Source organism: Sinocyclocheilus grahami, unplaced genomic scaffold, assembly GCF_001515645.1.
Source record: "Sinocyclocheilus grahami isolate Dianchi unplaced genomic scaffold, SAMN03320097.WGS_v1.1 scaffold646.1, whole genome shotgun sequence".
In the NCBI taxonomy this organism is placed as follows: domain Eukaryota; kingdom Metazoa; phylum Chordata; class Actinopteri; order Cypriniformes; family Cyprinidae; genus Sinocyclocheilus; species Sinocyclocheilus grahami.
Window position 1 is genome coordinate 481,503 of NW_015505825.1, and position 26,845 is coordinate 508,347.

The 26,845-nt window shown below is 38.9% G+C and overlaps 1 protein-coding gene across 1 annotated transcript in view; it reads left to right on the top strand.

The window, feature by feature from the left end:
• Positions 1 to 2,307: 2,307 nt before the first annotated feature.
• The window catches only part of LOC107558454 (collagen alpha-1(XII) chain-like), an 80,976-nt gene continuing 56,438 nt past the window's right edge, over positions 2,308 to 26,845 (top strand). The window contains exons 1-17 of the mRNA XM_016242119.1: positions 2,308 to 2,377; positions 3,205 to 3,310; positions 8,395 to 8,511; positions 8,598 to 8,738; positions 9,326 to 9,376; positions 10,135 to 10,398; positions 10,993 to 11,157; positions 11,234 to 11,407; positions 11,496 to 11,786; positions 12,535 to 13,137; positions 14,354 to 14,632; positions 14,721 to 14,993; positions 15,077 to 15,346; positions 22,367 to 22,636; positions 24,393 to 24,659; positions 24,785 to 24,977; positions 25,937 to 26,061. Coding sequence (XP_016097605.1) covers positions 3,241 to 3,310; positions 8,395 to 8,511; positions 8,598 to 8,738; positions 9,326 to 9,376; positions 10,135 to 10,398; positions 10,993 to 11,157; positions 11,234 to 11,407; positions 11,496 to 11,786; positions 12,535 to 13,137; positions 14,354 to 14,632; positions 14,721 to 14,993; positions 15,077 to 15,346; positions 22,367 to 22,636; positions 24,393 to 24,659; positions 24,785 to 24,977; positions 25,937 to 26,061 — 3,553 coding nt within the window. The 5' untranslated portion in view covers positions 2,308 to 2,377; positions 3,205 to 3,240. The remainder of the gene's footprint in view (positions 2,378 to 3,204; positions 3,311 to 8,394; positions 8,512 to 8,597; positions 8,739 to 9,325; positions 9,377 to 10,134; positions 10,399 to 10,992; positions 11,158 to 11,233; positions 11,408 to 11,495; positions 11,787 to 12,534; positions 13,138 to 14,353; positions 14,633 to 14,720; positions 14,994 to 15,076; positions 15,347 to 22,366; positions 22,637 to 24,392; positions 24,660 to 24,784; positions 24,978 to 25,936; positions 26,062 to 26,845) is intronic.

Consider the following 26,845-nt stretch of genomic DNA (forward strand, 5'->3'; position numbering starts at 1 on the left):
GTGGCACTCAAAAAGCAGGCGAATGAACATGAGCTTGCAGGCTTATGCATCACCAAAACATGTCTGTTGTTTTTAATCTACGGTTAAAATACAAACTCTCAATTTTGACTTTTTTTCTCAGAATTGCGTGATACAAACTCACAATTCTGACTGTTTTTTTCTCTGAATTGTAAGATATAAACTCGCAATTCTGAGAACATATCAGTCTTTTCCCCCCCTCAAAGTTGTACTTTAACTCACAATTGTGAGTTTATATTTCACAATTCTGAGAAAAAGGTCAGAATTGCGAGATATAAACTCGCAATTGCGAGAAAAAGTCAGAATTGTGAGAAAAAAAGTCAGAATTGCGAGAAAGTCAGAATTGTGAGTTTTTATCTCGCAATTGCAAGTTTATATCTCACAATTCTGAGAAAAAAAGTCGCAATTACCTTTTTTTTGTTTTTCAGTGGCGGAAACGGGCTTCCATAGATTAAACATTACAAGTGCAAAAAAAGAAATGTAAACATGTTCATGAAGAATTCACAATAAGATCTATTACTGCATTTAGAAATTTAATGCCGACTTTAAAAATACAAGCAGTGTTGGGGGTAACGCATTACAAGTAACGCAAGTTACGTAATCAGATTACTTTTTTCAAGTAACTAGTAAAGTAACGCATTACTTTTTAATTTACAAGAGAATATCGGAGTTACTTTTTCAAATAAGTTTTTTTTTTTCAATTTATTGACTGACAGCTCTCCTGTCCCCATGTTGAGAGAAATTGTAAGATGCTACTGTAGTTCTAAAATAAATATGAATATGCATTCATTCATCTCACTCACAAAAAAAAAAAAACGGATTCAGTATTCCTCAAAATGAATAAAAATAATGCAACTCAGAATATGATGCAAACCTGCAATAATTAAATGTTAAACAACACAAAGATACTTTATGTATTTAATCCCATTCTATTTGCTTCTGAGCTTCGATGATCCAGTTCAACCGTACTAATAAGCACAAATTACTCTAGACGAACATTTGTGTGTTTGTTTATTGCTGAAGGGTGTTAAATGTCTTCTTCTGCATTCTACTGTACTTTCCCTTCAGCCTGAGGCGCATTCATTTCACTTTTGGTGTGAAAAGGCTTTTATATTTGCCAAAACTATAACTTTTTTTTATTTTAAAAACAAGCAAGCAAGCCCTGTCCAGATTATAAAAGTAACGCAAAAGTAACGTAACACATTACTTTCCATAAAAAGTAACTAAGTAACATAATTAGTTACTTTTTTTATGGAGTAACGCAATATTGTAATGCATTACTTTTAAAAGTAACTTTCCCCAACACTGAATACAAGTACATTAAAACCCATCTCATCTTGATCACATTCTCCTTTTTTTCTTTCGCTAAGAAACTTGATAAGACGCTGTGTATATGAACTTAGTATGGTGGATAATTGTTCAGCTATGCTATGAAGTGTATGATAATTATGTTAAGAATATACTAATAGTATGATTTCCAACAATGCTCTTCTTTTTATGATGAATAGGCTAAATCTTTCTTAGTAGTGAACGCATTTCAAAATAAGTTAAAAGTAATGACTTTTTAGCTCTAGGTATAGTAATTATGCGAAAGGCTGATCTGCACTGAAAAAAAAAAAGTCGCTGGAACAATTTTCCCTCAGACATTGCTAGTAAAAGTCACAAACAGTTGGTGGTTGCCATTGACTTCCATAGCAGGACAAAACAATGCTATGGAAGTCAATGGCAACCACCAATTCTTTGATTACCAGCAATCTTCAAAATATCTCCTTTTGTGTTCAACATAAGAAAGCAACTCATACAAGTTTGGAACGACATGAGGGTGAGTAAATGATGACAGCATTTTCATTTTTGGGAGAACTGTCCCTTTAACACGACTGTCTAACCAACAGTAGCCCATGGTAAGCGACTCCCCTACCATAAAAATATCGACTTTTTCCCTTTTCAAGAAGGCTATGTCTAAACACGAGGATTTAATACAGTTTTTGTGAGGTAGCTGAATTTTACGTAAAAAGTAGCCTACATTTCACCAATAAGTATATTTCATTCATTCTAATCATTTTTCGAGTTAGTAATGTTGCCCATCTTTTCTAAGCACGATCTGAGGCAGCCTATTAAAACTGAATACCCCAGCACATCTGCATCTGGATTCTTCTGAAGTAGCCTAGTCCCGTATCTCTGATTTAAAAGAGGGGGCTCCATTCTTGAGGAATTTCGTAAGGGAGTAAAGTTGGGAGCAACCCCCTATTTAGTGTCAGGTTGAGCTCAGATTCCTCCCATTCTCCCAGAGGCTTCCCTCACTGCTGGAGGAGCGGGACGAGGCTCTCAGTCCAGCTGTGATCCTGACGGACGAGTACAGGTCTGAATATGACTTCTTTACTGCTTTGGAGTTATTTAGATTTGTACGGAATTGGTCAAATAACGCGTTATTTAACGTTAAACATTACGAATGTTACGAAAGGTGATTTATGTGACATTTAGAGGATTTAATCACAATTTTGTAATTCATTAATGCATGTTTTTTTTTTTTTTTTAAAGCTCTGCCACGTCTTTTTTTTTTTTTTATATATTAAAATTTGGGTAAAACGAGCTTTTAAATGTTTAGCAGAAATTATTCTGAGATGGGCTAATTGTTGATTTAGGTTTAGGTCTATAGCCTATTAATCAGAGGAATGGTTGTGCATTTTCACTGCGCTTGTGTCAAGCTCCACGTGGAGGCGCTCGTGAGCCGTCAATTCTACACATTAGTTCTGTCATCTAACTGAAAGGGAATAAGCCGAGAGTTCTGTCATCTAATTGCCATTTACATGTTTAGGTGTTAAAATGATTCACACTTATTTAGTACAAAATTAAACTAAGCACACCATGAATGCATTGGTATAATTCTGCTATTATTTAAAGTAAAGTAGGCATACTACACTCTAAAAAATGCTGGGTTAAATACAACACAGTGCTGGGTAAAATAGGGACAAACCCAGCAATTGGATTGTTTTTGACCCAGCGGTTGGGTTACTACCCAGAAGGTTGGGTTAAACATGTAACCCAACCGCTGGGTCAAAACAACCCAATTGCTGGGTTTGTCCCTATTTTACCCAGCACTGGGTTGTATTTAACCCAGCATTTTTTTAGAGTGCATGCAATGACTGTAGATATAACGATGCATTATTTTTTTTTCTCTCTTTGTAGATTAATTAATGAGCTGCTGACTGTGTCTGTGTAAACATGAAGATCAGGCTGTGTTTGGCTGCCGCTGCACTCTTTACTATATTACTGAATTCAGTAGAGGCTCAAGGTATAGTCCATGCTGTCTGTCTCTCTTCCGTTTTAAAACATTTACAGTGAAATATGATTTTGTTCATTAATTGGATGCAGAGCATCCATTGCTAACTTGTTGAATATCTTATATTAAACTGTATTACTACTTCTTATAAATCAACTTTGGCCTGTATGATGAACTTCTATATAGTTATTTATAGCTTATACATTTCTAGAAATAGTTCTAATAAGCTATTAAATGAAAATGATGTGCTCTGTTTGTTTAAAAATGTTACTCGCACAATGTTGTCTGTGATTCCAGTCTACATAGAGGCGTGTGCTTCTACACACACACAGAGAGAGAATTACAAAAGTAAAAGCTATTTATACTTAATATGTTTAGTATGAAAAACAGTCACAATCTGCCATTTGTTGCGAGGCATGCCTCAGCAGTTCTGCAGATATGCAGCATGAAACAAGCAGTCTGGGATGGTCATCACCTCCTCTATGAGTCAGTTATTGCCCAATGAATTACCATTAGCGCTGGTTAATTACAGGAGCTGAAATGAAAACATTGTTACAAAAGCATCATTATTAAATGTCAGAAAAAGGTTAAACTGCAGACTTTTGCAGTAAGTTCTTGCAGAGACATAAGTATCTTAAGTCAAACTCTAATGTACATTTATCAAGAGTCAGAACACATGCAAACAAAATCACTAAATTGTATTGCACTGTGTAGCTGGATCAGGGTTGCCAGATCCCAGACATTTTTTCAGCTCAAACCCCACCCAGAAGGAATGAAATCTAGCCTATTTTTTCCCCACATCCAATCACAGTCGACAGCTGCTGGATTCCCATAAAAATGCTTAAAATAAACTTGATTTTATTTATACTTTATGTATGTAGTATATGCATACATTTGTATTTTATACCTCTTAGGTTACTGAATCTGAATAGGTACTTGGATTTTATCATTTTTACACACTTTGCATGACAAATAGTTTAAAATGTGTTATATAAATATGAGTAACACTGTAACAACATGTGATACACTGACATAACTATCCATATATAAGCTGGGTTTTTTTTGCTATGAAATGCACATTGTCCTTAGTTCTTTTACACAGTTCTTCATGCATGAAATTAAATCTTTGATATTTTCCGATCTCATCTATCATCAAAACAACCTTGGCAACACTGAGCTGGATACACACATACAATGAAATATAAAAATACTTTTAATAAAAACATATGCACTTTATGCTTAGCTATAAATGGGTTCCAGAAGTAAAATGGATAAGTGTTTTCTACCGCATGATTTTAAGTTGTTTTAGTTCAAAACGGATCTGTAATTAAAGTCACCACCAAACAGCATCAGTTTAGCCCTCCGACAGCTGTCTCGAGCGAAAGTGATGTGAGAACGTGAGGATGAAGTTTGATTCAACTGGAAAACCAAATGGAAACATTCGGGGATTTTTTGCGCGTGCTGTAACAGAATGGAAAGATGTAACATGAGAGGGCTGAATTAGTTCTCAGACAGCACAAAGACAAAGAGCCTTTTTAGGTTTCCTGCAGCCGCTCACGAAAACGCTGAGTTGCAGTCCATATGGAAAGTTAATATGCAGTAATGTTTAATGTCAGCACATGTTGTGGAATTACATTGGCATCTGCTCGGCTTCTCCGGGAGACTCCAACCCTCTTTTCCGAACTGCCTGGCAATGGCGCTAGCCAGAAAGAATGCCTGACTGGCTGGAGGTTATTGACATGGGGCAGACCTTCTCTCCGCGGGATGAGAGAAGTGCTCTCCTGACGGGCCTCCTCATCCTGAAGTTTCCAGAAACTCAACACGAGCCGACGTTTGTGTCACTTTCGTTATGAAACTGTCAACAGAGTCAACAAAGTTCCATTATTATAACAGTTGCCAAGCCGGTATTAAAGCTCAATGGTAAGGTAGCGTTTCAGACATCGTTTATGCGCGCTGGTGCCGTGACACAAGATGCCTCATCTGTGAATCGTGAAGACTCATGGGTTCGGCCTGTTCGGACACATGAAGGGAATCGGCCCAGACCGTTTGAGTTTGGCGCGTCAGGTTGGTGAGCATTCTTTCTCCAGCAGGTCGTGTTGTCTGTCGTTTTCCTGGTGTGCTTCCTCCACCGTTTATTTTAAAATGATATTCTGCTGCTCTGGCCACTTCTTTCCACCCAAAACTATTTTCCGATCTCATCTATCATCAAAACAACCTTGGCAACACTGAGCTGGATACACACATACAATGAAATATAAAAATACTTTTAATAAAAACATATGCACTTTATGCTTAGCTATAAATGGGTTCCAGAAGTAAAATGGATAAGTGTTTTCTACCGCATGATTTGAAGTTGTTTTAGTTCAAAACGGATCTGTAATTAAAGTCACCACCAAACAGCATCAGTTTAGCCCTCCGACAGCTGTCTCGAGCGAAAGTGATGTGAGAACGTGAGGATGAAGTTTGATTCAACTGGAAAACCAAATGGAAACATTCGGGGGTTTTTTGCGCGTGCTGTAACAGAATGGAAAGATGTAACATGAGAGGGCTGAATTAGTTCTCAGACAGCACAAAGACAAAGAGCCTTTTTAGGTTTCCTGCAGCCGCTCACGAAAACGCTGAGTTGCAGTCCATATGGAAAGTTAATATGCAGTAATGTTTAATGTCAGCACATGTTGTGGAATTACATTGGCATCTGCTCGGCTTCTCCGGGAGACTCCAACCCTCTTTTCCGAACTGCCTGGCAATGGCGCTAGCCAGAAAGAATGCCTGACTGGCTGGAGGTTATTGACATGGGGCAGACCTTCTCTCCGCGGGATGAGAGAAGTGCTCTCCTGACGGGCCTCCTCATCCTGAAGTTTCCAGAAACTCAACACGAGCCGACGTTTGTGTCACTTTCGTTATGAAACTGTCAACAGAGTCAACAAAGTTCCATTATTATAACAGTTGCCAAGCCGGTATTAAAGCTCAATGGTAAGGTAGCGTTTCAGACATCGTTTATGCGCGCTGGTGCCGTGACACAAGATGCCTCATCTGTGAATCGTGAAGACTCATGGGTTCGGCCTGTTCGGACACATGAAGGGAATCGGCTCAGACCGTTTGAGTTTGGCGCGTCAGGTTGGTGAGCATTCTTTCTCCAGCAGGTCGTGTTGTCTGTCGTTTTCCTGGTGTGCTTCCTCCACCGTTTATTTTAAAATGATATTCTGCTGCTCTGGCCACTTCTTTCCACCCAAAACTTTCCTTTTTTTCCTTTGCGCATGTGACGTTTTGCCACGTCCTCATTATTCAGCTGGCCGTCAAGAAGAATTAAGAACAGTAGTGCATGGAAAAGTCTGTACAGCGAAGATCTGCTCTTATAGATGATCATAAATCTATAGCAGACACTGTGGATCTTCATCGCCTTTTCGATGAAGACTAGTAATAAATGTACTAGTTTACAGAACTCTACAATGCATTCTTAAAAATAAAGGTTCCAATTAGAACCAAATCATGTTCTAGTGCTTAAAACTGTAAAATACTGAGCCAAAAAAACCCTAAAAACCTATAATGTACTGGAACATCAAGAACTTTTTTAATCTCCAAAGAACGACAAAGTTTCATTTTTAAGTGTTCTGAAAATAAAGGTTCTTTATTGGCATTGATGATTCCATGAAGAACCTTTAACATCCATGGAAACAAAAGGTTCTTACAATAATTGTGTAAAAGAGGTTCTTCACATTAAGGACAAAAAATGTTCACTGAAAGGTTCTTTGGGGAACTAAAATGGTTCTTCTATGGCCATTTAGGAACCCTTATATTTAAGAATGTGCACTCTAAAAAATGCTGGGTTAAAAACAACCCAGTGCTGGGTAAAATAGGGACAAACCCAGCAATTGGGTTGTTTTGACCCAGCGGTTGGGTTACTACCCAGAAGGTTGGGTTAAACATTTAACCCAACCGCTGGGTCAAAACATCCCAATTGCTGGGTTTGTCCCTATTTTACCCAGCACTGGGTTGTATTTAACACAGCATTTTTTAGAGTGTGATATTGCAAGCTGCACTCTAAATATACTAATTCTTTTCTGTAATACTCAGCATGTTTAACATCACCTGTCGTTTGCATTTTGGATGACATCGCCTGTTTTTCCTATGCATTCAAGACATTATTCGGACAGCAGAGATTTACATCAGTCATCAGCATTCATGCATGCAGATGTAACATGGATGTGGAGTACGTAAGTGGACATCTCATTGCCTTAGATCACCACCTACTGAGATGAGATCCACGACGGTTTGATGTAGATTGCATGTCAATAATGTCTATGACAGAATATCATTTTGAAATACATTTGTTGTGTTGTCCTTTGTGTACATGGAAACAGTGTAAAAAGTTGTTCCCCCATGTACATGTGCATGACACTTTGACAACCAGACGAATGCGGATCGAGTGTCGTCTTGTCACGTACATCTTCTGTTTGAAAAGGAACTACACAAAAGTCTGTCACGACGAGCTGTGTATTCTTTTTTTGAGATTTGCAATGGATACGTGCCTTCAGTAAAACCTGTTAGTACTCAAGCCTTGTTGGAATATATGTATATATACAAAGTGTATATATAACATATATGTATTTTTCTCTACTCCGGACAGAGCCATCTGGACATCTTTGACATCTCGAAAACTTGATTCCATTGTATAATCAATATTTTTGGGAATGGGAACAATGTCTTGATATGATTTATTTTTGTCACCAGAGTTCCAGTGAACAGGCATGCATTGTATTGATTGCATTCAGCATGTATTGGATGGTTTGTCGACGACATTTTATTTGTGATAGCTCTTCTCTGCTTGAGCTGCAGACCATGAGATTCCAGGTTTTGCAACTCAAGAAAAGGCCATTTGAACCGAAATGGCTTCCGTCACTCTCTTATGTCGTGTTTTGTCACCTTTACTGTTGGTTCTGTTTGTCTCGCCCAACAATAAATGACTAAACTTCAGTCCTGAAGTGTTTGTCGTTGGGGTTGTTGAAAATCATCTAATGTTTTTTCTTCAAAATGTATTATTACTTCAAATATTGCAGTTTCTCGGGATCTTGACTCTGTTAACCCTTTGTTTGCAGTGGAGCCTCCTTCAGACTTGAAATTTAAAATCTTAAATGAAAACACAGTGCATATGTCATGGAGGAGGCCTTCGTCTCAGATACAGGGCTACAGAATACAAGTCATATCAGATACAGGTGCGTGATGTCAACATCTGCATGTTTTTTATTGATCCGCTTTGAGTAGCTTCTCTTCTGACTTGATATGTCATTATCTGTTCCAGATTATTTGAAAGATTTCAGTCTTCCTGTCTCGGCCACAAACACACCAATCACGGATTTAACTCCAGATGTAGACTATTCAGTGTCTATCAATTCATATGATGGTGCGGAAGAAAGTATCCCTATCCTTGGACAAATAACAAGTAAGTGCACACCAGATATCCTCAATGTCTTTTTCTTATTAGTTTTGGATTTTAAAACAAGCAACTGTTGGTATTGCATACATGCATGGTAAGGAATTTGCTCATGTGTTCAATTTTGGCTTGAAACTTGAGTGATATTTCAGGTCATGTGGCTTATAGAATAAAGAAGAGGAAAAAACGTTTAAAACCTGCTTTTAAATGCCAGAAAAGTTTACATTTAATATCTTAAAAAGGTAATTTGGTAACTTGAGTCATGTCTAGAGACCAAAATATAATAGAGAGTTAGGAGTGGACTCCTTTGACTTAAGCCGTAATGGAACAACCCATAACACCCTAGGCATCACATAGCAATGGACAAAAAACATTCAGAATACTGCAGCAATACTCTTTCAAGCCCTCACAACACACTAATTGTTTTGAAGCACCATTCACATTTTCTTCAAAAAATGTACAAATCCAGTTTAGTTCGAGATCTTCTGAGCAAATTTACAATAAACGAGGTGTTGATTATTCGTTTTGATAAATCTGTTTGCCAAAAGAAAATGTGAGCTTCCAAGACACAGACCTAACTTCTTCTGCTCTTACAGTTCAATCCAGCAACACAAGTGGAACAAAGAGTCCACCGTTAGAGGCTGTCAGTGAGTATATTCAATCAAACCATTTCTTCATCATTCCAGATGTTAGTTTCCTTGCTTCTTATCACCTATGAAATGGAATTTTATATGCAGAGTATTAGATCACATTTTTCCTCTAAACTTCAACCGCTGTAGACTTGTTACTGCTCGCAAAAAGAAAGATTGCTCAAGGCTGTGGTTGGCAGTGTAAAAATTGCCTCTAATTAAAAGCATTAAAATAGAATCAGAGCTCATAAAACACTTTGCTTTGTACTGTTAGAAGTGGCTGGTATAACGCAGAGAGGGGCTCAGAGACTTTTTCTAGCCTCACTCATTGACTCTCACACACTCAGACATCACAACTGGTGGAAAGGATTACGGTCCTGACCCAATTCCACTTCTTGTGAGTCCAAATCGAGAGTACCGGTGCCAAAACAAATCCAATTGAAATTCCAGAAAACCTGTTCTCAAGATGGACATTTCACAGTAAAGTTTTGGAGTCGTGTCTAAAGAAACAGAAATAAGCTTATTGAAAGTTTCCATTTGCTTCGGAAGCATCATTTTTGTTGGGAAATGTTAAAGGAAACAGACAGAGGACATGACTTTTTAGGAGTCATTAATAATTGTGTAAGTGTAGTTGCAAAATAAACTAAACAACAAAAATGTTTGTCCATTAATGTGTCAAATAAGTCAAATGTGTGACAAAGACAAAGAGTGTGGTAGATCTATAGTAGACTCTTATATGGCTTTCTCTCATGCCTCTTCATTTCCTCGTCATGCAGAGTGTTCAGTGAGTGCTATCGCGGATCTGGTTTTCCTGGTGGATGGCTCTTGGAGCGTGGGAAGAGAAAACTTTAAATTCATCCGGAGTTTCATTGGGGCCATGGCGGGAGCTTTTGACATTGGAGAGGATAAGACCAGAGTGGCTGTGGTGCAGTACAGCTCAGATACCAGGACAGAGTTCAACCTGAACCAGTATTACAGGCGGCCTGATGTCCTGCGAGCCATTAAAAATCTGCCCTACAAGGGTGGTAACACCATGACAGGTGTGTAAAAGATTTACGATTTGCCATACCATTATTTGGCTGATTAGGACTTGGTTCTGTATCAGCAGCTGTGTTGGTCCTGGAACAACCCTAGTCAACATTAATCATCCAATCAGAGTTTGGGGATTGTTGGTGAAAGGGATTGGGTTTGGCTTGGAGTGTGAACAATATTCTTGTCAATCTATCATGTGGTAACACATAGGCGATATTGGAACGACCTACTAGGTTTAAAAATAAATCATTACCTGAATAAACTTAAAAAAGAGTCATAAACAGCTGAATAAATATTCATATTTCGACACAAATTCTTCCAAAAGAATCACTTAAAAGAGTTTGAAATCTTCGGTTACAATTTATTTTTAAGGTGTCCTTGTTACTGTGTAATTATACATTTAAGTACTGAGTAATATTAATTAACTACATGTGCTTACTATATGGTTAGTGTTTCTTGCATGTAATTATGCGTAATTTATTGTTATTTTAATAGTAAGTACATGTAACATGTAACAAGGACACCTTAAAATAATGTGTTACTAAATCTTCCTTCGACATGAATTAATTTGTACCGGTTTCTTACATGCATCCATCAACCAGGTGATGCAATGGACTATCTGGTGAAAAACACTTTCACTGTGGCGGCTGGAGCCAGGAAAGGCTTTCCAAAAGTAGCCATGATCATCACGGATGGAAAGTCACAAGACCCAGTAGGGGAGTATGCAGAACGCCTGAGGAACATTGGAGTAGAGATCTTTGTCCTGGGTATGTACAGTATACATCTATTGGACATGCATCCAAAACTGCATGGAACACTTTTTCAAGCCGCGTTTGTCTTCAGGTATCAAAGGAGCAGATGAGGATGAGTTAAAGGAGATAGCCTCCACTCCCCACAGCAAGCATATCTATAATGTCCCAAACTTCGACATGATCAATCAGGTGCAGAAGGAGCTCATCACGCAGGTGTGCTCTGGTGTGGAGGAGCAGCTAAATTTGCTTGCAAGCGGAGAGGAAGGTACTGGCCATGCATCGTAAACTCACAGAGAATTGACCAGTTAATGGAAGATCTATGAATCATAAATATTTATCCTTTTTTACCCCAGTTGTTGAACCAGCTTCAGACCTCAGAGTAACTGACGTCTCCTCCAAATCCATGAGAATTAGGTGGGCTTCGTCTCCTGGTGACATCACAGGCTATAAGCTGCAGGTCTTCCCCATGATTGCTGGCGCCAAGAAGCAGGAGCTCTACACAGGGCCCACATTCACCGTGGCCAACGTCAGAGACCTGTCTCCTGAGACAGAGTATGAGATCAGTCTGTTTGCCCTCAAAGGTCTGACTCCTAGTAAGCCACAAGTTGTCAACGAGAAAACACAGCCTGTGAAGGTGTCTACAGGTAAGATGCTAACAACTACTTTCATTAATGCTTCCAAGGCCCTGTTTACACCTGGTATTAAGATGCGTTTTGGTCGATCGGGTAACAACTATCGGGTAACATTTGGTGTTTTAATCTATCACTTTTCTCCACGTTTTTCCGGGGTTTAGGATGACCCAGGGTTAACAATTTCAAGTGTGAAAAGCAATCCAATCTAATACGTTTTCGACTACCTTTGGACAAAACTACAACTGGACAAGCTGAAAAGGTTTTACACCCAGTTCATACCTGTATTAAGTGTTGTCCACTTGTGATTGGATCGACCAAAACATGTCTTAATGGTGTAAACAAGCCCCAAGTATTCAACAACGGTACACTAAGTTTGAGCACAGAGAAGTGTGAAAGAGATCTGAGCACTACAATTCCTTGAACTGTGTTGATCAAGGATGCAACTGTTCATGGATCACCTTCTTGTGGGGACTGAATTTACAACATTTGAGTTGCCAGTCCGGATCTTTAGTCATCCTATTATAGGCTGGAATATACTACATGGCTTTTTAAATCGGAACTAGTGTTGGGTCCTCCAGACTGTAAACCGTAGCAAAAATCATGGCAAAAGTTGTGTAGTGTACTCCAGCCTTAAATCTCACAGATCTACCCTATTCATAGTTTATCTATATACTGGTACTTTTTGACCTGCTTACCCTCAAAATGCAAATATAATTTCCCGACAGACAGGTTGTGAAGTCTTGTGTTTTGTTGCCTATAGAGTGCTCCCAAGAGGTCGAGGTCCAAGCTGATATTGTCCTCCTGGTCGATGGCTCTTACAGTATAGGACTGGCTAACTTTGCTAAAGTTAGAGCCTTCCTTGAAGTGCTCGTCAATTCTTTTGACATCGGACCCAACAAAGTGCAGATCAGCTTGGTTCAGTACAGCCGGGATCCTCACACTGAGTTTGCCCTGAACAAGCACGATGACAATGCAGCTGTGCTCAATGCAGTCCGCACCTTCCCCTACCGTGGAGGCTCCACCAACACTGGCAAAGCCATGACCTACGTAAGGGAAAAGATCTTCATTCCAGCCCGTGGCGCTCGTGATAACGTGCCCCGAGTCATGGTGCTCATCACAGATGGCAAATCCTCGGATTCTTTTAAAATCCCTGCCAACAAACTAAGGGAAGCAGACGTGGAGATTTTTGCCGTGGGAGTCAAGGACGCCGTGCGCTCCGAGTTGGAGGCGATTGCCAACGTTCCTGCTGATAACCATGTGTTTGAGGTGGAAGACTTTGATTCTTTTCAGCGGATCTCCAAGGAACTAACCACATCCATCTGCCTAAGAATTGAGCAGGAGCTCCATAACATCAAGAAAAGAAGTACGTGCCAACTTCGACTACATTCGCTTACCATGATTTACAAGTAGGACAGGTTGCTGGATCAACAGCCTTGATGGACCTGGAATAACAGTCTTATCAACCAATAACATTTTAGGAATGAAAAAAAGAATTACGGTTAGGGCTGGGGTTAGGGATTTGAACAACAATCTTATCAGCCTATCTATTCCCTCTGATAAGCAGTTTATTCTGGGTAGTTAGTTAAGGATAGGGTTCAGACTATGTTTGTTTGATGGGAATGTTGTTCCAGGATCAACAAAAGATCCACGAACACACCCTGCTTGGGACAGTCACCAGTACGGTTTCATAATACAAATACTAGGAAACATCTGTTGAGGGCATATTAGATATAATAAACATCATGAACAATAAATAAGCAACATCATCATAATCAATACTAAATTGCTGTTATACACCACATATTTCAGTTTTTTATTGTGTTAAAGGGACAGTTCACCCAAAAAATTAAAATTCTGTCATCATCTACTCATCCTTAAGTTGTTCCAAACCTGCATGAGTTTATTTGTTCTGTTGAACACAAAACAAGATATTTTGAAGAATATATGCGTAACCAAACAGTAGTATTTTCCCCATACTATGGAAGTCAATGGGGATTGTCAACTTTTTTTCTTTTCTTTGGTCACACTTTATTTTTAGGTCCAATTCTCGCTATTAACAAACCATTAACTATGGCTTTGCCTCAATAAACTACACATTTTCTGCTTCTTAATAGTTGTTAAGTTTAGGTATTTGGTAGGATTAGGGATGTAGAATATGGTCATGCAGAATATGTGCTTCATAAGTACTAATAAATGTACAAAGTACAATATGTTATTAATAGGCATGCTAATAAGCAACTATTTAATAGTTGTACAAAGTACAATATGTTATTAATAGGCATGCTAATAAGCAACTATTTAATAGTGAGAATTGGTCCCTGTACTGAAGTGTACCCTGTACATTTTTTTAAATATCTTCTTGTGTGTTCAACAGTACAGGGTGTGTGTTCAATGATGACAGAATTTTCATTTTTGGGTGAACTATCCCTTTAACACATGTCTATTTAGAATGTATTACTAAAGTTTCTCTTGGAGGGAATCAAGCAAGCAAGACCAAGCTTAAAGCATGGAAAGCCAGATAATAAACTTTCAAGAAAATACTTTGCTTTTAACTTATAGTGATGTGCTCTATCATACAGGTTTGGTTCCACCAAAGTCGCTAAGCTTCTCTGAGGTCACCTCCAGAAGCTTCAGGACCTCATGGATTTCTGACAGAGAGGATGTCCTGTCTTTTCTGGTGCGTTTCAGGCCAGCGGCTGACGTAACTGGAGACTACATCTCTTTGGTGGTTCCTCCTGACACCACCACTACGATTTTGCCCAATCTTACGCCCCTGACCACTTACGAGGTTAATGTCATCGCCCAGTATGATAAAGGAGACAGTTTTCCTTTGACAGGCGAGGAGACAACTTTAGAAGGTATTTAATCACAGTCAAAGTCGTTTATCACTGACAAGTACAGCTTTTTTGCATGTGACTGATAACACGCACTGCTCTCGCATTTCAGAATTAGGCTCTGTCCGTAACCTCGTGGTGAGCGATGAGACCGTAGACAGCTTCCGCGTGTCGTGGAGAGCCGCTCCAGGAGCAGTGCTGAGGTACAGACTGTTGTATGAGCCAGTGGGTGGAGGAGATAAACTGGAAGCACAGACTGATGGGAGTCAGGTCACCATTGTGCTCCACGAACTGCTACCCGTCACCACTTACCGTGTCACAGTGTACCCCGAGTATGCAAGTGCAGTGGGTCCCTCCATGGACACTGAGGGCACCACCAAAGAAGGTCAGCACATGGGAAGTTTTGGCCCTTTTACCTTGAAATTCTAAAACAAGTAAATTAATCCCATATTTATTATTCCCTCTCAGTGCGGGGCTCTCCACGTGACCTGAGGGTCTTCAACGAGACCGTGTCCAGCATGAGGGTCTCATGGCGGGCGGCTCCAGGCAATGTGCTGCAATATCAAGTGGCCTACAAACCTGATGGTGGGGAAAGGAAAGAAATGTTTGTTAAAGGAGACGCAACAACTGCTTTGCTGAGAAATCTGTCACCAGACACCGAGTATGAGATCTTCGTTAGTGCCCGTTACACCTCTGGCTTCGGAGCGCCACTGATGGGAACAGGCACTACTCTGGAAGGTAAGACACTTCAGTATTGCATTCGAAGCTTTTCCTACAAAGCAATTCATTTGTCTGCAGTACACTGTATAAAATGAACAGAGGTGTCAAGTAACGAAGTACAAATACTTCGTTACCTTACTTAAGTAGAAATTTTGGGTATCTATACTTTATTGGAGTAATTATTTTTCAGCCGACTTTTTACTTCTACTCCTTACATTTTCACGCAATTATCTGTACTTTCTACTCCTTACATTTTAAAAATACCCTCGTTACTCCTATTTCATTCCGGCTTGTCATCGTTAAAAAAAACCCCTATCCAGATAAATCGCGCCATCCGGATAGAGTGAATTTGACTGTGGTTGGATGAGAAGTATAAACATATACCATTCCGACACCGTAGGCTATTGGTTTGTACGCGATCCATCGCACCTGCACATGACACAAATCACCTCACACTCCAGCAAGGACATAGCCAGTGTTGGGGTCGTTACTCAAAAAAGATTATTTCTTAAAAGTTATAATTTCGCCACTACTGGCTCATTTATCAAACGGGTGCTTTCTCTTCGTCCTCCGCAAATTAAGCTACAGTCGGTAGTTCGGCAGAGAGACGTTTGAATAAATTAGCGTTTGCGATTGACAACGCATCTTCTAGTTAAATGTGACATTGTTGCCATTAGCTATAGAATTGAGCATAGTACATACCGGGAAGGTATCAGGATTATGAGTTATTTTTCATTTTTATTTGTTGATTAATCACTTGGATTAATCATTCATTTTGACAGCACTAATGTTTATTGTATATAGACAACCATACAAGGGTAATTGTTACTAAGCCTGCCCTGGGTACACCAGTTTTCTTGTCCGTTGCCCTCACAGATTCCTGCAGCTAAGCTTGGATGTACATTTACATTCCAATAAAGGTTATTGATGACATGCCTCTGAAGTTTGACTTTTTGCACCATTACAATACTTATAAGCAACTAGTCATCATATCTTCCGCTCCATGAAACACATTTTAATGCTCAGTAGTACACATATATGGTTCTTTAATGTATTTGCTTTGTACTAAAACGCGTTCATTTTCAATGGGCATATATGCGGCTGAAACAGGTAGCCTAGTGCATCCCACATTTTTCAACATTAACATTTTAATATAACATAGTCATTATGGCCTTTAGAAAAATGTTTTTTTGAGGAGGTGGGGTAGTGCACAATAGGCCCCTGTGGCGCGGCCTAAGCTTTTGTCCTTAATGGCATTTTTTTCCTTACATTACTTTTACTTTTATACTTTAAGTAGTTTTGAAACCAGTACTTTTGCACTTTTACTTGAGTAAAAAGCTTGAGTTGATACTTCAACTTCTACAGAAGTCTTTTTAAACCCTAGTATCTATACTTCTACCTGAGTAATGAATGTGAATACTTTTGACACCAGTGAAAATGAAACAAAAAATTGATGGGTGGTTTAAGACACCCAGATGGCAGTCTGCACCAGTCGTTGACCTACACTGCTTTTTCCATAATAGATGCAGATACCTTTAAAGCAGTTTGGCTACTGTGAGAATGTCGATCTATAGGATATAATACAATTGAATGAAACAAAATGAGAAATTGAAAATTGAAATCAAATAAAAATGGGCCGTCTGAACATTTTGTCAAATTTTGACAATCTCAAAATCTGATCATTCCCAAATATTGGCAGATATACCCTAGTGAAAAATAAATATAATATATATGAAATACATTTATTTCATGCTAAGTATACTACAAGTACATTTACACATATGTATTTACACAATACCCTGTATTGTACTTTTGGTATACTAAACTGGTATACTTACAGTCTGCTAAATTGTAAACTAATATTTGTCCTTAATGCACTTTAAGTAGTGCTGAAGTCCAACTAAAGATATACTGAAGTATATTTGTGTGTGCTAAAGTGGAACTATTGCAAGTATACTTCAGGTACACTCTAAATATCTTGCATTTAAAGACTGATAATATTCAAAGATCATACAATCCTCATCAATAGTGACATTAAAACACATTTTTGGCTTAATACTAAGAAATGTGCATTGTGCACAAGTAGTACTTCAGATAAAATTAAATTAGTATGTGTGACCCTGGACCACAAAACCAGTCGCTTGGGTATATTTTTTATAGCCAAAAATACACTGTATGGGTCAAAATGATCGATTTTTCTTTTATGCCAAAAATCATTAGGATATTAAGTAAAGATCATGTTCCATGAAGATATTTTGTAAATTTCCTACCGTAAATATATTAAAACTTCATTTTTGATTAGTAATATGCATTGCTAAGAACTTCATTTGGACAACTTTAAAGGCGATTTTCAGATTTTTTTTGCACCCTCAGATTCCAGATTTTCAAATAGCTGTATCTCTGCCAAATATTGTCCTTTCCTAACAAACCATACATCAATGGAAAGCTTGTTTATTCATCTTTCAGATGATGTATAAATCTCAATTTCGAGCAATTGAGCCTTATGACTGGTTTTCAGTGTTGGGCAAGTTACTCTGAAAATGTAATCAAATTACCGATTACTGATTACTCCTTTTAAAAGTAATCACGTTACTGTTCTGATTACTTTATTTCAAAAGTATTTAGTAATTAGTTACATTACTAGTTACGTTACTTTTTTCTCCATGAAATTGATGAAATCCCAGCATACACGCTCCCGATAAATATTTGTTATTAAAGCATCAACATTCACAGAACACTGTTATTTTTAACTAAAGCAAGTGCTTTATTTATTTAAATTGCTCAACGCTGCAAACATGTGTTATAGCCTAAATAGAAACTCTGTATACGTTCGCATCAGCAGTGTAACACGGCAGTAACGTATAGAGACTTCGGCTTGTAACTATACTATAACTATACTGTAACTATAACTATTTTGAACATTATAATGTGTTAAATTACTCCGTTACTAAAAAAGTAATCAAATTACAGTAACGGGTTACTAAGTAATGCGTTGAGCGATATGTCAGTAAATAAAGATTTTGAACTATACTTAGAATTAAATTTTAAATATATTACTCTTTTGTTAGGGAAGAACAGAACTTTATGACAGAGTGTTAAAGGGAAGCTGTACATTTTGGTGTTTTTAGACAGGGCTCTCTACTACTCCAATTGTTTCTTTGCATGCTTCTGTATCAAGCTCTTAACAGAGGACAGATGTGCTTAAAAGTCTTTCAGTGTTGTCTGTGAGTGTGAAGTGCACTCCGTAATTTTGGGAACCAAATGGATGACCCTTTAGATGTGTCATCTAATGACAGATCTCACTGTGTGGATTCCCCCAAGCTCTGGGTTTATACATTTGGTGTGTTGGCAGCAGATGATTTAGCTGAGCTTGTAAAAATGTCCTCACTCATGCTTGGCATTGGAAGAAGAGTGAATGGAAACAAAACCTCAAAAGATAACGGTTTGGTGAAATCATTTCTAGTGTCTAACCTTGGTCTTGCAATCAGAATTTGGGGTTTAAAAATTAAATCATACAGTGTATGGTTCTGTTCTACTTTTCTAAAGTTACTAATTTAAAAATCACATCATGTCAATAAATAGATTACAAAGTCTTTTGATACTGTGCTAGATTTTTAGTGATTGCTAGTTATTTGTGTCCTATTACTTTCTGGCTTATATGAGTGGTCTCAAACCACTAAGAGACAGTTTCTTCTACGTAAAAAAAAAAAAAACGCTTTCTTTTTTACTTTCACAAAAAGTGAAGTTCATATCTTTCTCAATATTCTCTTGATAAAAAGCATGTCAGAACTGCCATTAACTTGTGGGCTTGCTGAAGGTTAGCCACTGCCAAACAATTTCATCCAAGGTTTTTAGCTTTAACGTATCAGCCATAAATGCCCGATACTTACTGCACGTCTTTCTTTGGATGGATTTCAAGCAGTGTCGTATTAAAATGACCGATTACAGCATCTAACCGGAACCGCTAATGGCTGTCCTCCGCTCATTATACAAAAGCCCATATTTCAGAGGCTTGTCATAATGTATGCTGACTCAAGCCGCCTTTCAATGACAAGCTAAAGGAAACATGTGACTAATTTTTGGCCGATGACATGGCGTTTCCAAACTGAGATGCGTTAAACTCCATATCCTGGAGCATAACACAGCTTTCTTTGTTTCAGTTGCCCTCAGCCTCCAGAAAAGTGCACTGTGGGGCCAAACCCAGTCGGGGCAATTAGGAAGTGACCTTAAACAAGGACTTTAGGGGCTGACCAGCTCACACTGCATCTCCTCTTCAGCCTATTAAACTAAATCGTAAAAAATGCCATTACAAATGTTAACTTGCATATCTTCTTAATTCAAAAATGTAAACTTGAGAATTCAGTGTCACATGATGCTTCAGAAATAATTCTAATATGCTGATTTAGAATCGATGTTGGAAACAGTTGTGCTTAATATTTTTTCAGCTGTTCTTTGATAAATAAAAAGTTAAAAGGAACAGTGTTTATTCAAAATAGATTTTGTGTGTGTGTTCAAAACTACTATTCAAAAGTTTGGGGTCAGTAATTTCTTTCTTTCTTTAAAAAAGAAAAGAAATTAATACTTTTATTCAGCAAGGATGTGTTAAATGGATAAAAAGTGATAGTTAGAAAAGATGAATATTTTGAATAAATGCTGTTGTTTTTACATTTTTATTCATCAAAGAATCAATGAAAAAACGTATCACAGGTTCTAAAGAAATATTATGCAGCACAACAGTTTAAACACTGATAATAAATCAGAATATTAGAATGATTTCTGAAGGATCACGTGACACTGAAGACTGGAGTAATGGCTGATGAAAATTTAGCGCTGCGTCACAGAAGTAAATTATATTTGAAAGTATATTAAAATAGGAAACCAATATTAGAAATTGCAATAATATTTCACAATATTACTGTTTTTCTGTATTTTTGATCAAATAAATACAGCATTGATGAGCATAAGAGACTCCATTAAAAAAAAACATAAAAAAATCTTACTGATCCCAAACTATTGAATGGCAGTGTACATACTGTAGTATACTACAGATATTTCGCCAGAGGTTGATTGTTTGTGACTTTCAGTCCTGGCTTCCTTTATGGTTTGAATGAGGATGAAAAGTCTTTAAGTCTGAGTACCTTGCAGGCAAGCGGGCAACACACAGCTCTTTCTTGACCATGTTCCCCACTGCCCCCTGTCTACCCTAGCGTTGTCCTACCGAAATAAAGGCAAAAGGCCAAAAAAATCACTTAATATGCATGAGTTGGTCAGAGAATGTGTCAGGCAGAAGGACACAGCATTGGAGAATTTGTCTTGCTTCCAGGTACTCCAAACGTTTCCAAAGTGAAATAATTCAGGATGACAGTCACGTTAGTGCTAGAACTCCTGTTCCCAGTTAACATCAACATTTTGCTTGGATGGAATGCTAAAACAAGCCTCATGTGTCGACAACTTTGGCACTGGCAAGCACTGCTCACATATTAATTGGAACATTAAAAAACTTCTTGTTTTACTGTCCCTCTCAACACAATTTGGTCTATGTACTTACATCAAAAAATAAGTACAGTGTACTTTCTGTGTTCATATTGTATTGTCAAACGCTTCTGCTGCTATTGTGGTGGGATACGCGTAAGGTTAGGGACAGGTTGCTGTCAGCACTCTGACAATTTCCTATCATTTCAAGTCTCTCTCTCCTCTTCTGTTTTGGGCCACTCAACATAGAACTGAGAGAATGAGAGAGTGTGAAGATAGGTAGGTGGTATGGCGCAGATCAAAAAGCGAGCTACAGCTGCAGTTTTAGCAGTCTGTGTTTAATGGATCGAGTTTCGTGTTCAATGGAAAGTAGATGTGATGACAGATGTGTGGCAGCAAAGAGAGAAATTATTTTTGCAGAGCTGTTTTCCAGGGTACGCGTTACTGACAGAGTAAATCAAAGCAATCGCGAGCTACCGGCGTTTTAGACAGACTAGTGGAGAATTAGATAAATGCTCATTTAACTGAAGAGTTCACTCAAATTTCTCAGATTTATTTTGTTCTAAATTTTCTACTTTTATAAGAGACCACTGCTCTGCTTTGATCAGGCCCGTCAACCTCTGAAAAAAAAATAAAAAATAAAAAACTTTTGTACCTTTAAAATACAAAAAACTGTACCTATTGTAAATAACCTAAAAAAATCCCATCTACAGTATGTTTCTTGTCTGATTCGGTCTAATCAGGCTCTAAGCCTGGCCAAACTGGTGTTAAATGTTTTAGGTGATTAGCAAGTGAAAATCCAGCACTGGTGGTCACCAACATTAGGTATGCTTATGTGGCATGCTGATTTTTGGTTTGCAGGACCAAGTAAGGGAAGCAGGAATGCTGGTGAACCAGCTACTCAATCTCAATTTTGCTTGAGAACAGAATGCTGGTCCACCAGCTAGACCAGAACTATACCAGCTCTAACCAGCATAAACCAGCCTGGATCAACATGGAATTCATGCTGGTTTTTTCAGCAGGGCTCCCAGCTGGACTAGGCGTCAGAAACATCCCTAAAGCCACCAAAACATGCTTGGACAGCCTGGTTAACCAACACAGGCTGCTTAAACCCACCTATACAGTATTTCACTGGACTGTGTTGGTCCTTTTTAGTGTTTAAGCCTGGCAAAACTGGTGTTAACTGGTTTAGGTGATTGGAAAGTCTGTCCCGCAGCCTGACTAGCTGTCAGAAACCTGTTTAAAACCATGATAACACATCCTCCTAACAAGCTTGGACATCCTGGTAGACAAGTTAACCAATGTAGCCTGGTTAGCATTTTGTTGGTCTAATTAGTCTCTAAGCCTGGCCAAACTGGTGTTAACAAGTGTGTCTTCCAGTCTGAACACTGTAGGTGTCAGAGATCTTTCTAAAACCTTTGAAACATGACTGCCTTACCAGCTTGGTCAGGCTGGGTGACTAGTTAACCTGGGTAGCCTTATTTAATGGAAGTGTTTGTTGCTTCTCTGTGACCAGACTATAATGATGTTTTTTACATTTTTGTGTCTTTTTTCTCAATCATTCAGAACTCGGATCACCTACGAATCTGGTTACTTCGGATGTCACTGAGAGCAGTTTTGTGGCATCCTGGACTGCCGCCCCTGGCAACGTCCGCCTTTATCGGGTCACCTGGAAATCCCTCTTTTCGGAGGAAGCTGGCGAGAAAACCGTCCCCGGGGACATAACCACCACTGTTCTGGACGGACTGACACCGGAGACCCGCTACAAGGTTTCTGTCTATGCTGCCTACAGCAGTAAGGAGGGGGAGCCCCTCCATGGAGAGGAGACCACAGATGGTAAGTCCATTCCCGCCTGCGTAATGAATCCAGCATATGACCAAACGCTCTTTACCTCGCTCTGTGTGTCTAAGGTGGGCCCCTCGTCCTGAGGTAACCTACCCCAGAGAGGAAAAAAACTTGATATACTGTATATAATGTCCGAATATTTCACTGACATGCATATAAACCTCAATGAAGTATCTGCCATACCAATCTGAACCAGTCAGTGCAAAGTTTGAAAATTACACTCAACACAATTGAGCTACTAGCAAATAAATAAAAAATGTGTGGTGCTAGATAATCCGTGTAATTCAGATGAGTTCAGTCATTTTTTTGCAGATTTATGTGATGCCTTAACAATGAATGAAGACTTACCACATTTTTTACCTGAAGGATGACAAAACCCACAGACTTACACCCAAGCCATATCTAGAGACCAGAATATCATACGGACTTGAGGGTGGGCCAACAAGCAACCAATTAAGGGGCAGTCGCATTGACCATTGCCTATCAAAATTCCTTGGGCGAAATCTAGTAATTATCAATAGAAATCCGTGTGTGAGGGTAAAAAGTTACTCAAGCAAATTCCATGAATCCATGAGTTTTCTGCGTCGAGCAACAGAAAGCTGCATGGTTTGAAAGTGCATTGCTAGACAATTCACACAAAGGCACTTTTTTTGTCCGTGAAATTTTGCAAATGACAATGCGCCTTTAGAACACCCAAGCAATCATATAGACATATGCGATTTCAACATCTTGGCATCCAGTTTTGCATTTTGGGGTGAACATCACTTCGATTTTCTTCAGAAAATGACAAAATCAGTTTTCGAGTTTAATGTCAATTTTAAGAACACTCTGCAACATAATGACATGCTCTCTGAAGTATGCGGGAGACAAAAACTCTAAAACAGAAATGTCTCAGTGTTCATTCTGATGTGGAAGAAGTGAAAGAGTGACTTAAATTTCCTTTCATAAGCTCAACACTAAGCGGGGGCAGAACGTCATTGCTATAGGTTTGCGTCATTACCACTGTTTCCTCTAAAATACCTTCGCTGTGGGCTATTGTAACATATGGTGGGTGTACTGTATGGAGTGCGTGTAGTGGCTAATTTAATGATTTACACATGCTCTCTATTATCAAGGGATGGCGGATTTCAACACACTCTGCAGCACTTTATGGCATCCTCTTACTTATTCAGTGGGGCAACACACTGGTTAAGCGTGCTGAAATTTATAATTGGTTTATCTTGCTGTCTGTCATCTAAAAAGTCCAGAAGTTGAGCCGAAAACAGTCTTCTGGCTTAGGCGTCTCCATTTTATGTCTGCTGCCATCACTCTATTCCTTACCTCCTTCAATACCAACATTAACACATGGTGTCCTATTGGATCAGGGATTCTTGGAAAACTTGGAAGTGTTATTTTCCATCCATAAAACTCCCAATTTGTAAAAGGTCTCTCCATCTGAAAGTGTTCCGTAGGCCGGTTAAAAGCGGACAATTCATTCCTTTCCCTCTTGCGTAAAAACACTCCGGTCACGGCATAAAAAGAGAACATTGCAGACAGTCTTAGAGTGTCTGCGTTATGCATGACGTACAACCATTTCGACATGTCTGGTTTCACCCGGTTTGGAGAGCCGTGGTCTGTGTTGGATCAAGATTATCTTGGCAGACAAGCTATGATTATTCAGATGGTTTGGTTTTCCTGACCTCTAGGAAATGTGGTTGAATCAGTCCAACGTTTAATGGACATTGTCTTTCATTTATCTCCCCGACAGTGTCAGCCGCTGCCAGAGTTCTTACGGTTTCAGAAGAAACAGAGAGGACCATGCGAGTAACATGGCAGCCAGCACCCGGCAATGTTGTCAATTATAGGGTATCATATAAACCTCAGGGTGAGACACGCCAGTTGGCCTCCAAAGCACCAGGGGGCACTAACACTTTAGTCCTGAGACGACTGCAGCCAAAAACCCCTTATGATATCACAGTGGTTCCCGTCTACAAGTTTGGTGATGGAAGACAAAGACAAGGAGAAGGAACCACGTGTAAGTTAATAGCAGATATTTGACAACTTGAGGTGCGGCAGAAGTTGTTGAGGTTAAAGTTATTTGAATGTGAACATGTTCATCCTCTTTGTTGTCTAATTTGACACCCTGTATTTCCTCTGCAGTGTCTCTATATAAAGCTCCCAGAAACCTGCAAACTTCAGAGCCCACTAAAACCAGTTTCAGGGTGACCTGGGACCATGCTCCTGGGAATGTGAAGGGCTACAAGGTCACCTTCCGTCCCACCGGGGAGGAAATGGACCTGGGAGAGTTGCAAGTAGGCCCCTATGACAACACAGTGGTTCTGGAGGAGCTAAGGTATGAGACGCCAATGCAGACACATGAAAAACTTCACAGACGCCTGTTGAATATTGAAGATACACCCTATAAACACCTTTAAAGTCACTGTGAAATCAAATGGACAACATGTACTTTCTTAAAACATGTTAGCTTTCAGTCATGAAGACCTGTAGGGCAAAACATCCATAGAACTTCAGCATCAGTTTTCCATCAAAGTTCCATCTGTTTCAAGCCACAAATATTTAGATTGAACACTGGAAAATCTGCAACATCCAAACTATTATTGAACTGATTTGTATCGACATTGAACTAAATTGAGCTGGAAAATGACACTATTGTCATCTGTAGAGCTGCTTAGAACTGAATTACATTAAATTTGTTTTATAATTAATAAACTAATACAGTGATATTAAAAGATCAAATTGCAGCTGAGCTCAGAATATGAATGCAATGCGCTAAATTGCACATTGAGCGTTCTCTTTATAATGGTTTTCTATGGGAAAATGCTTAACGTGAAACTTTGTGTGTTGCTTTTATATTCTGTGCTCATCTGCTTGCTTGTACATATTATGTTTAATTGTTAAGGTGTATACTCATTTTGGTCCTCTAATATCACTGTCTCACTTACATTAAGCATTTTATTTATACCAGTTTTCTATGGGAAAATTTTAGCATGCAATTTTGTATGTTGTGTTCATATACCGGATGCAGCTGCTTGCCTGTATGTAGTAAGCTTCACCAATAATGTGTACTGAATTTAGTCTTTTAAAATCACTGTATTTGTATTTGAGTATGTAATATAAACCTGGTAAAAAAAACCAAAAAACTGGTAGACAGCACAGAAAGCCTTGTTTTGCCCTCCAGGTGGCCAGTCCTGTAAGTGTATTATGTCACGTGAAAACCATGAATTGTGATCTATTAGCCTTTTGAGGTTGATAGATAGGATTGTTGACTGATTTGTGTTTCTCTCATCTCAGGGCCGGCACTAAGTATTCAGTGAGTGTGTTTGGTATGTTTGATGGAGGAGAGAGTATGCCACTGGCTGGAGAGGAGAAGACCACCCTCTCTGACGCCCCTGAACCCCCACCCTTTGATATTTCAGGTAAGATTAATAATAAAAATAACTACTCTCTTTCTGAGAAGGGTACTTTACCCCTCCCAAACCAACCATTAGATGTCATGCTACTACAGAGTATACAATATGTAGAATGTTACTTTAGTTTCATTTCATTTTGTAATAGAGGATTGATGGAACAAATCTACTGCGTCTGCTATGCATTTAGTGAATTCATATATAACACAACATAAGTTCTTTGTCAGTTTTGAATCGGAAAAGTAGGCTACAGTGTAATGCTTTGAGTAATGGCAAATACCTTTCAGCACAGCTAATTGTGTTGTGAAAGAGCAGACTGGGTGACTGCACCGCATGGTAGCCATGTCTCTGCCTTCTTGAAGAGAAGAACTCTTGAATTTCAAGAGAGCGAGAAAAATTATCTGCTCACAATTACTTATGCTTTACAACTTGGTTAGGAAAAAAGTGACATACAGAATGAAAGCTTTGCACATGGTCGGCTGACCCTGGTCTGGAATGTTACTCCTAATTAGAAACAGATCCGATGGTGAGGGTCGGCCGACTGACACTGGCAGGAGAGGGAAAAGGAAATATTCCCAGACAAGAGCTCGGAGGTGTAACGCTCAGCTTGCCATTTGCATGCGACAGGCACTAACAAAAAAGCACAAAAACGACAATGTGGCCTTTTGGACTAGTTCTATGGAAATATTGGTCTATGGTTTTCACTGGTTCCCAAAGTCATAGTTAAAATGCTTCTCTCTTGCATTTTTCTCATATATATATATATATATATATATATGTGTGTGTGTGTGTG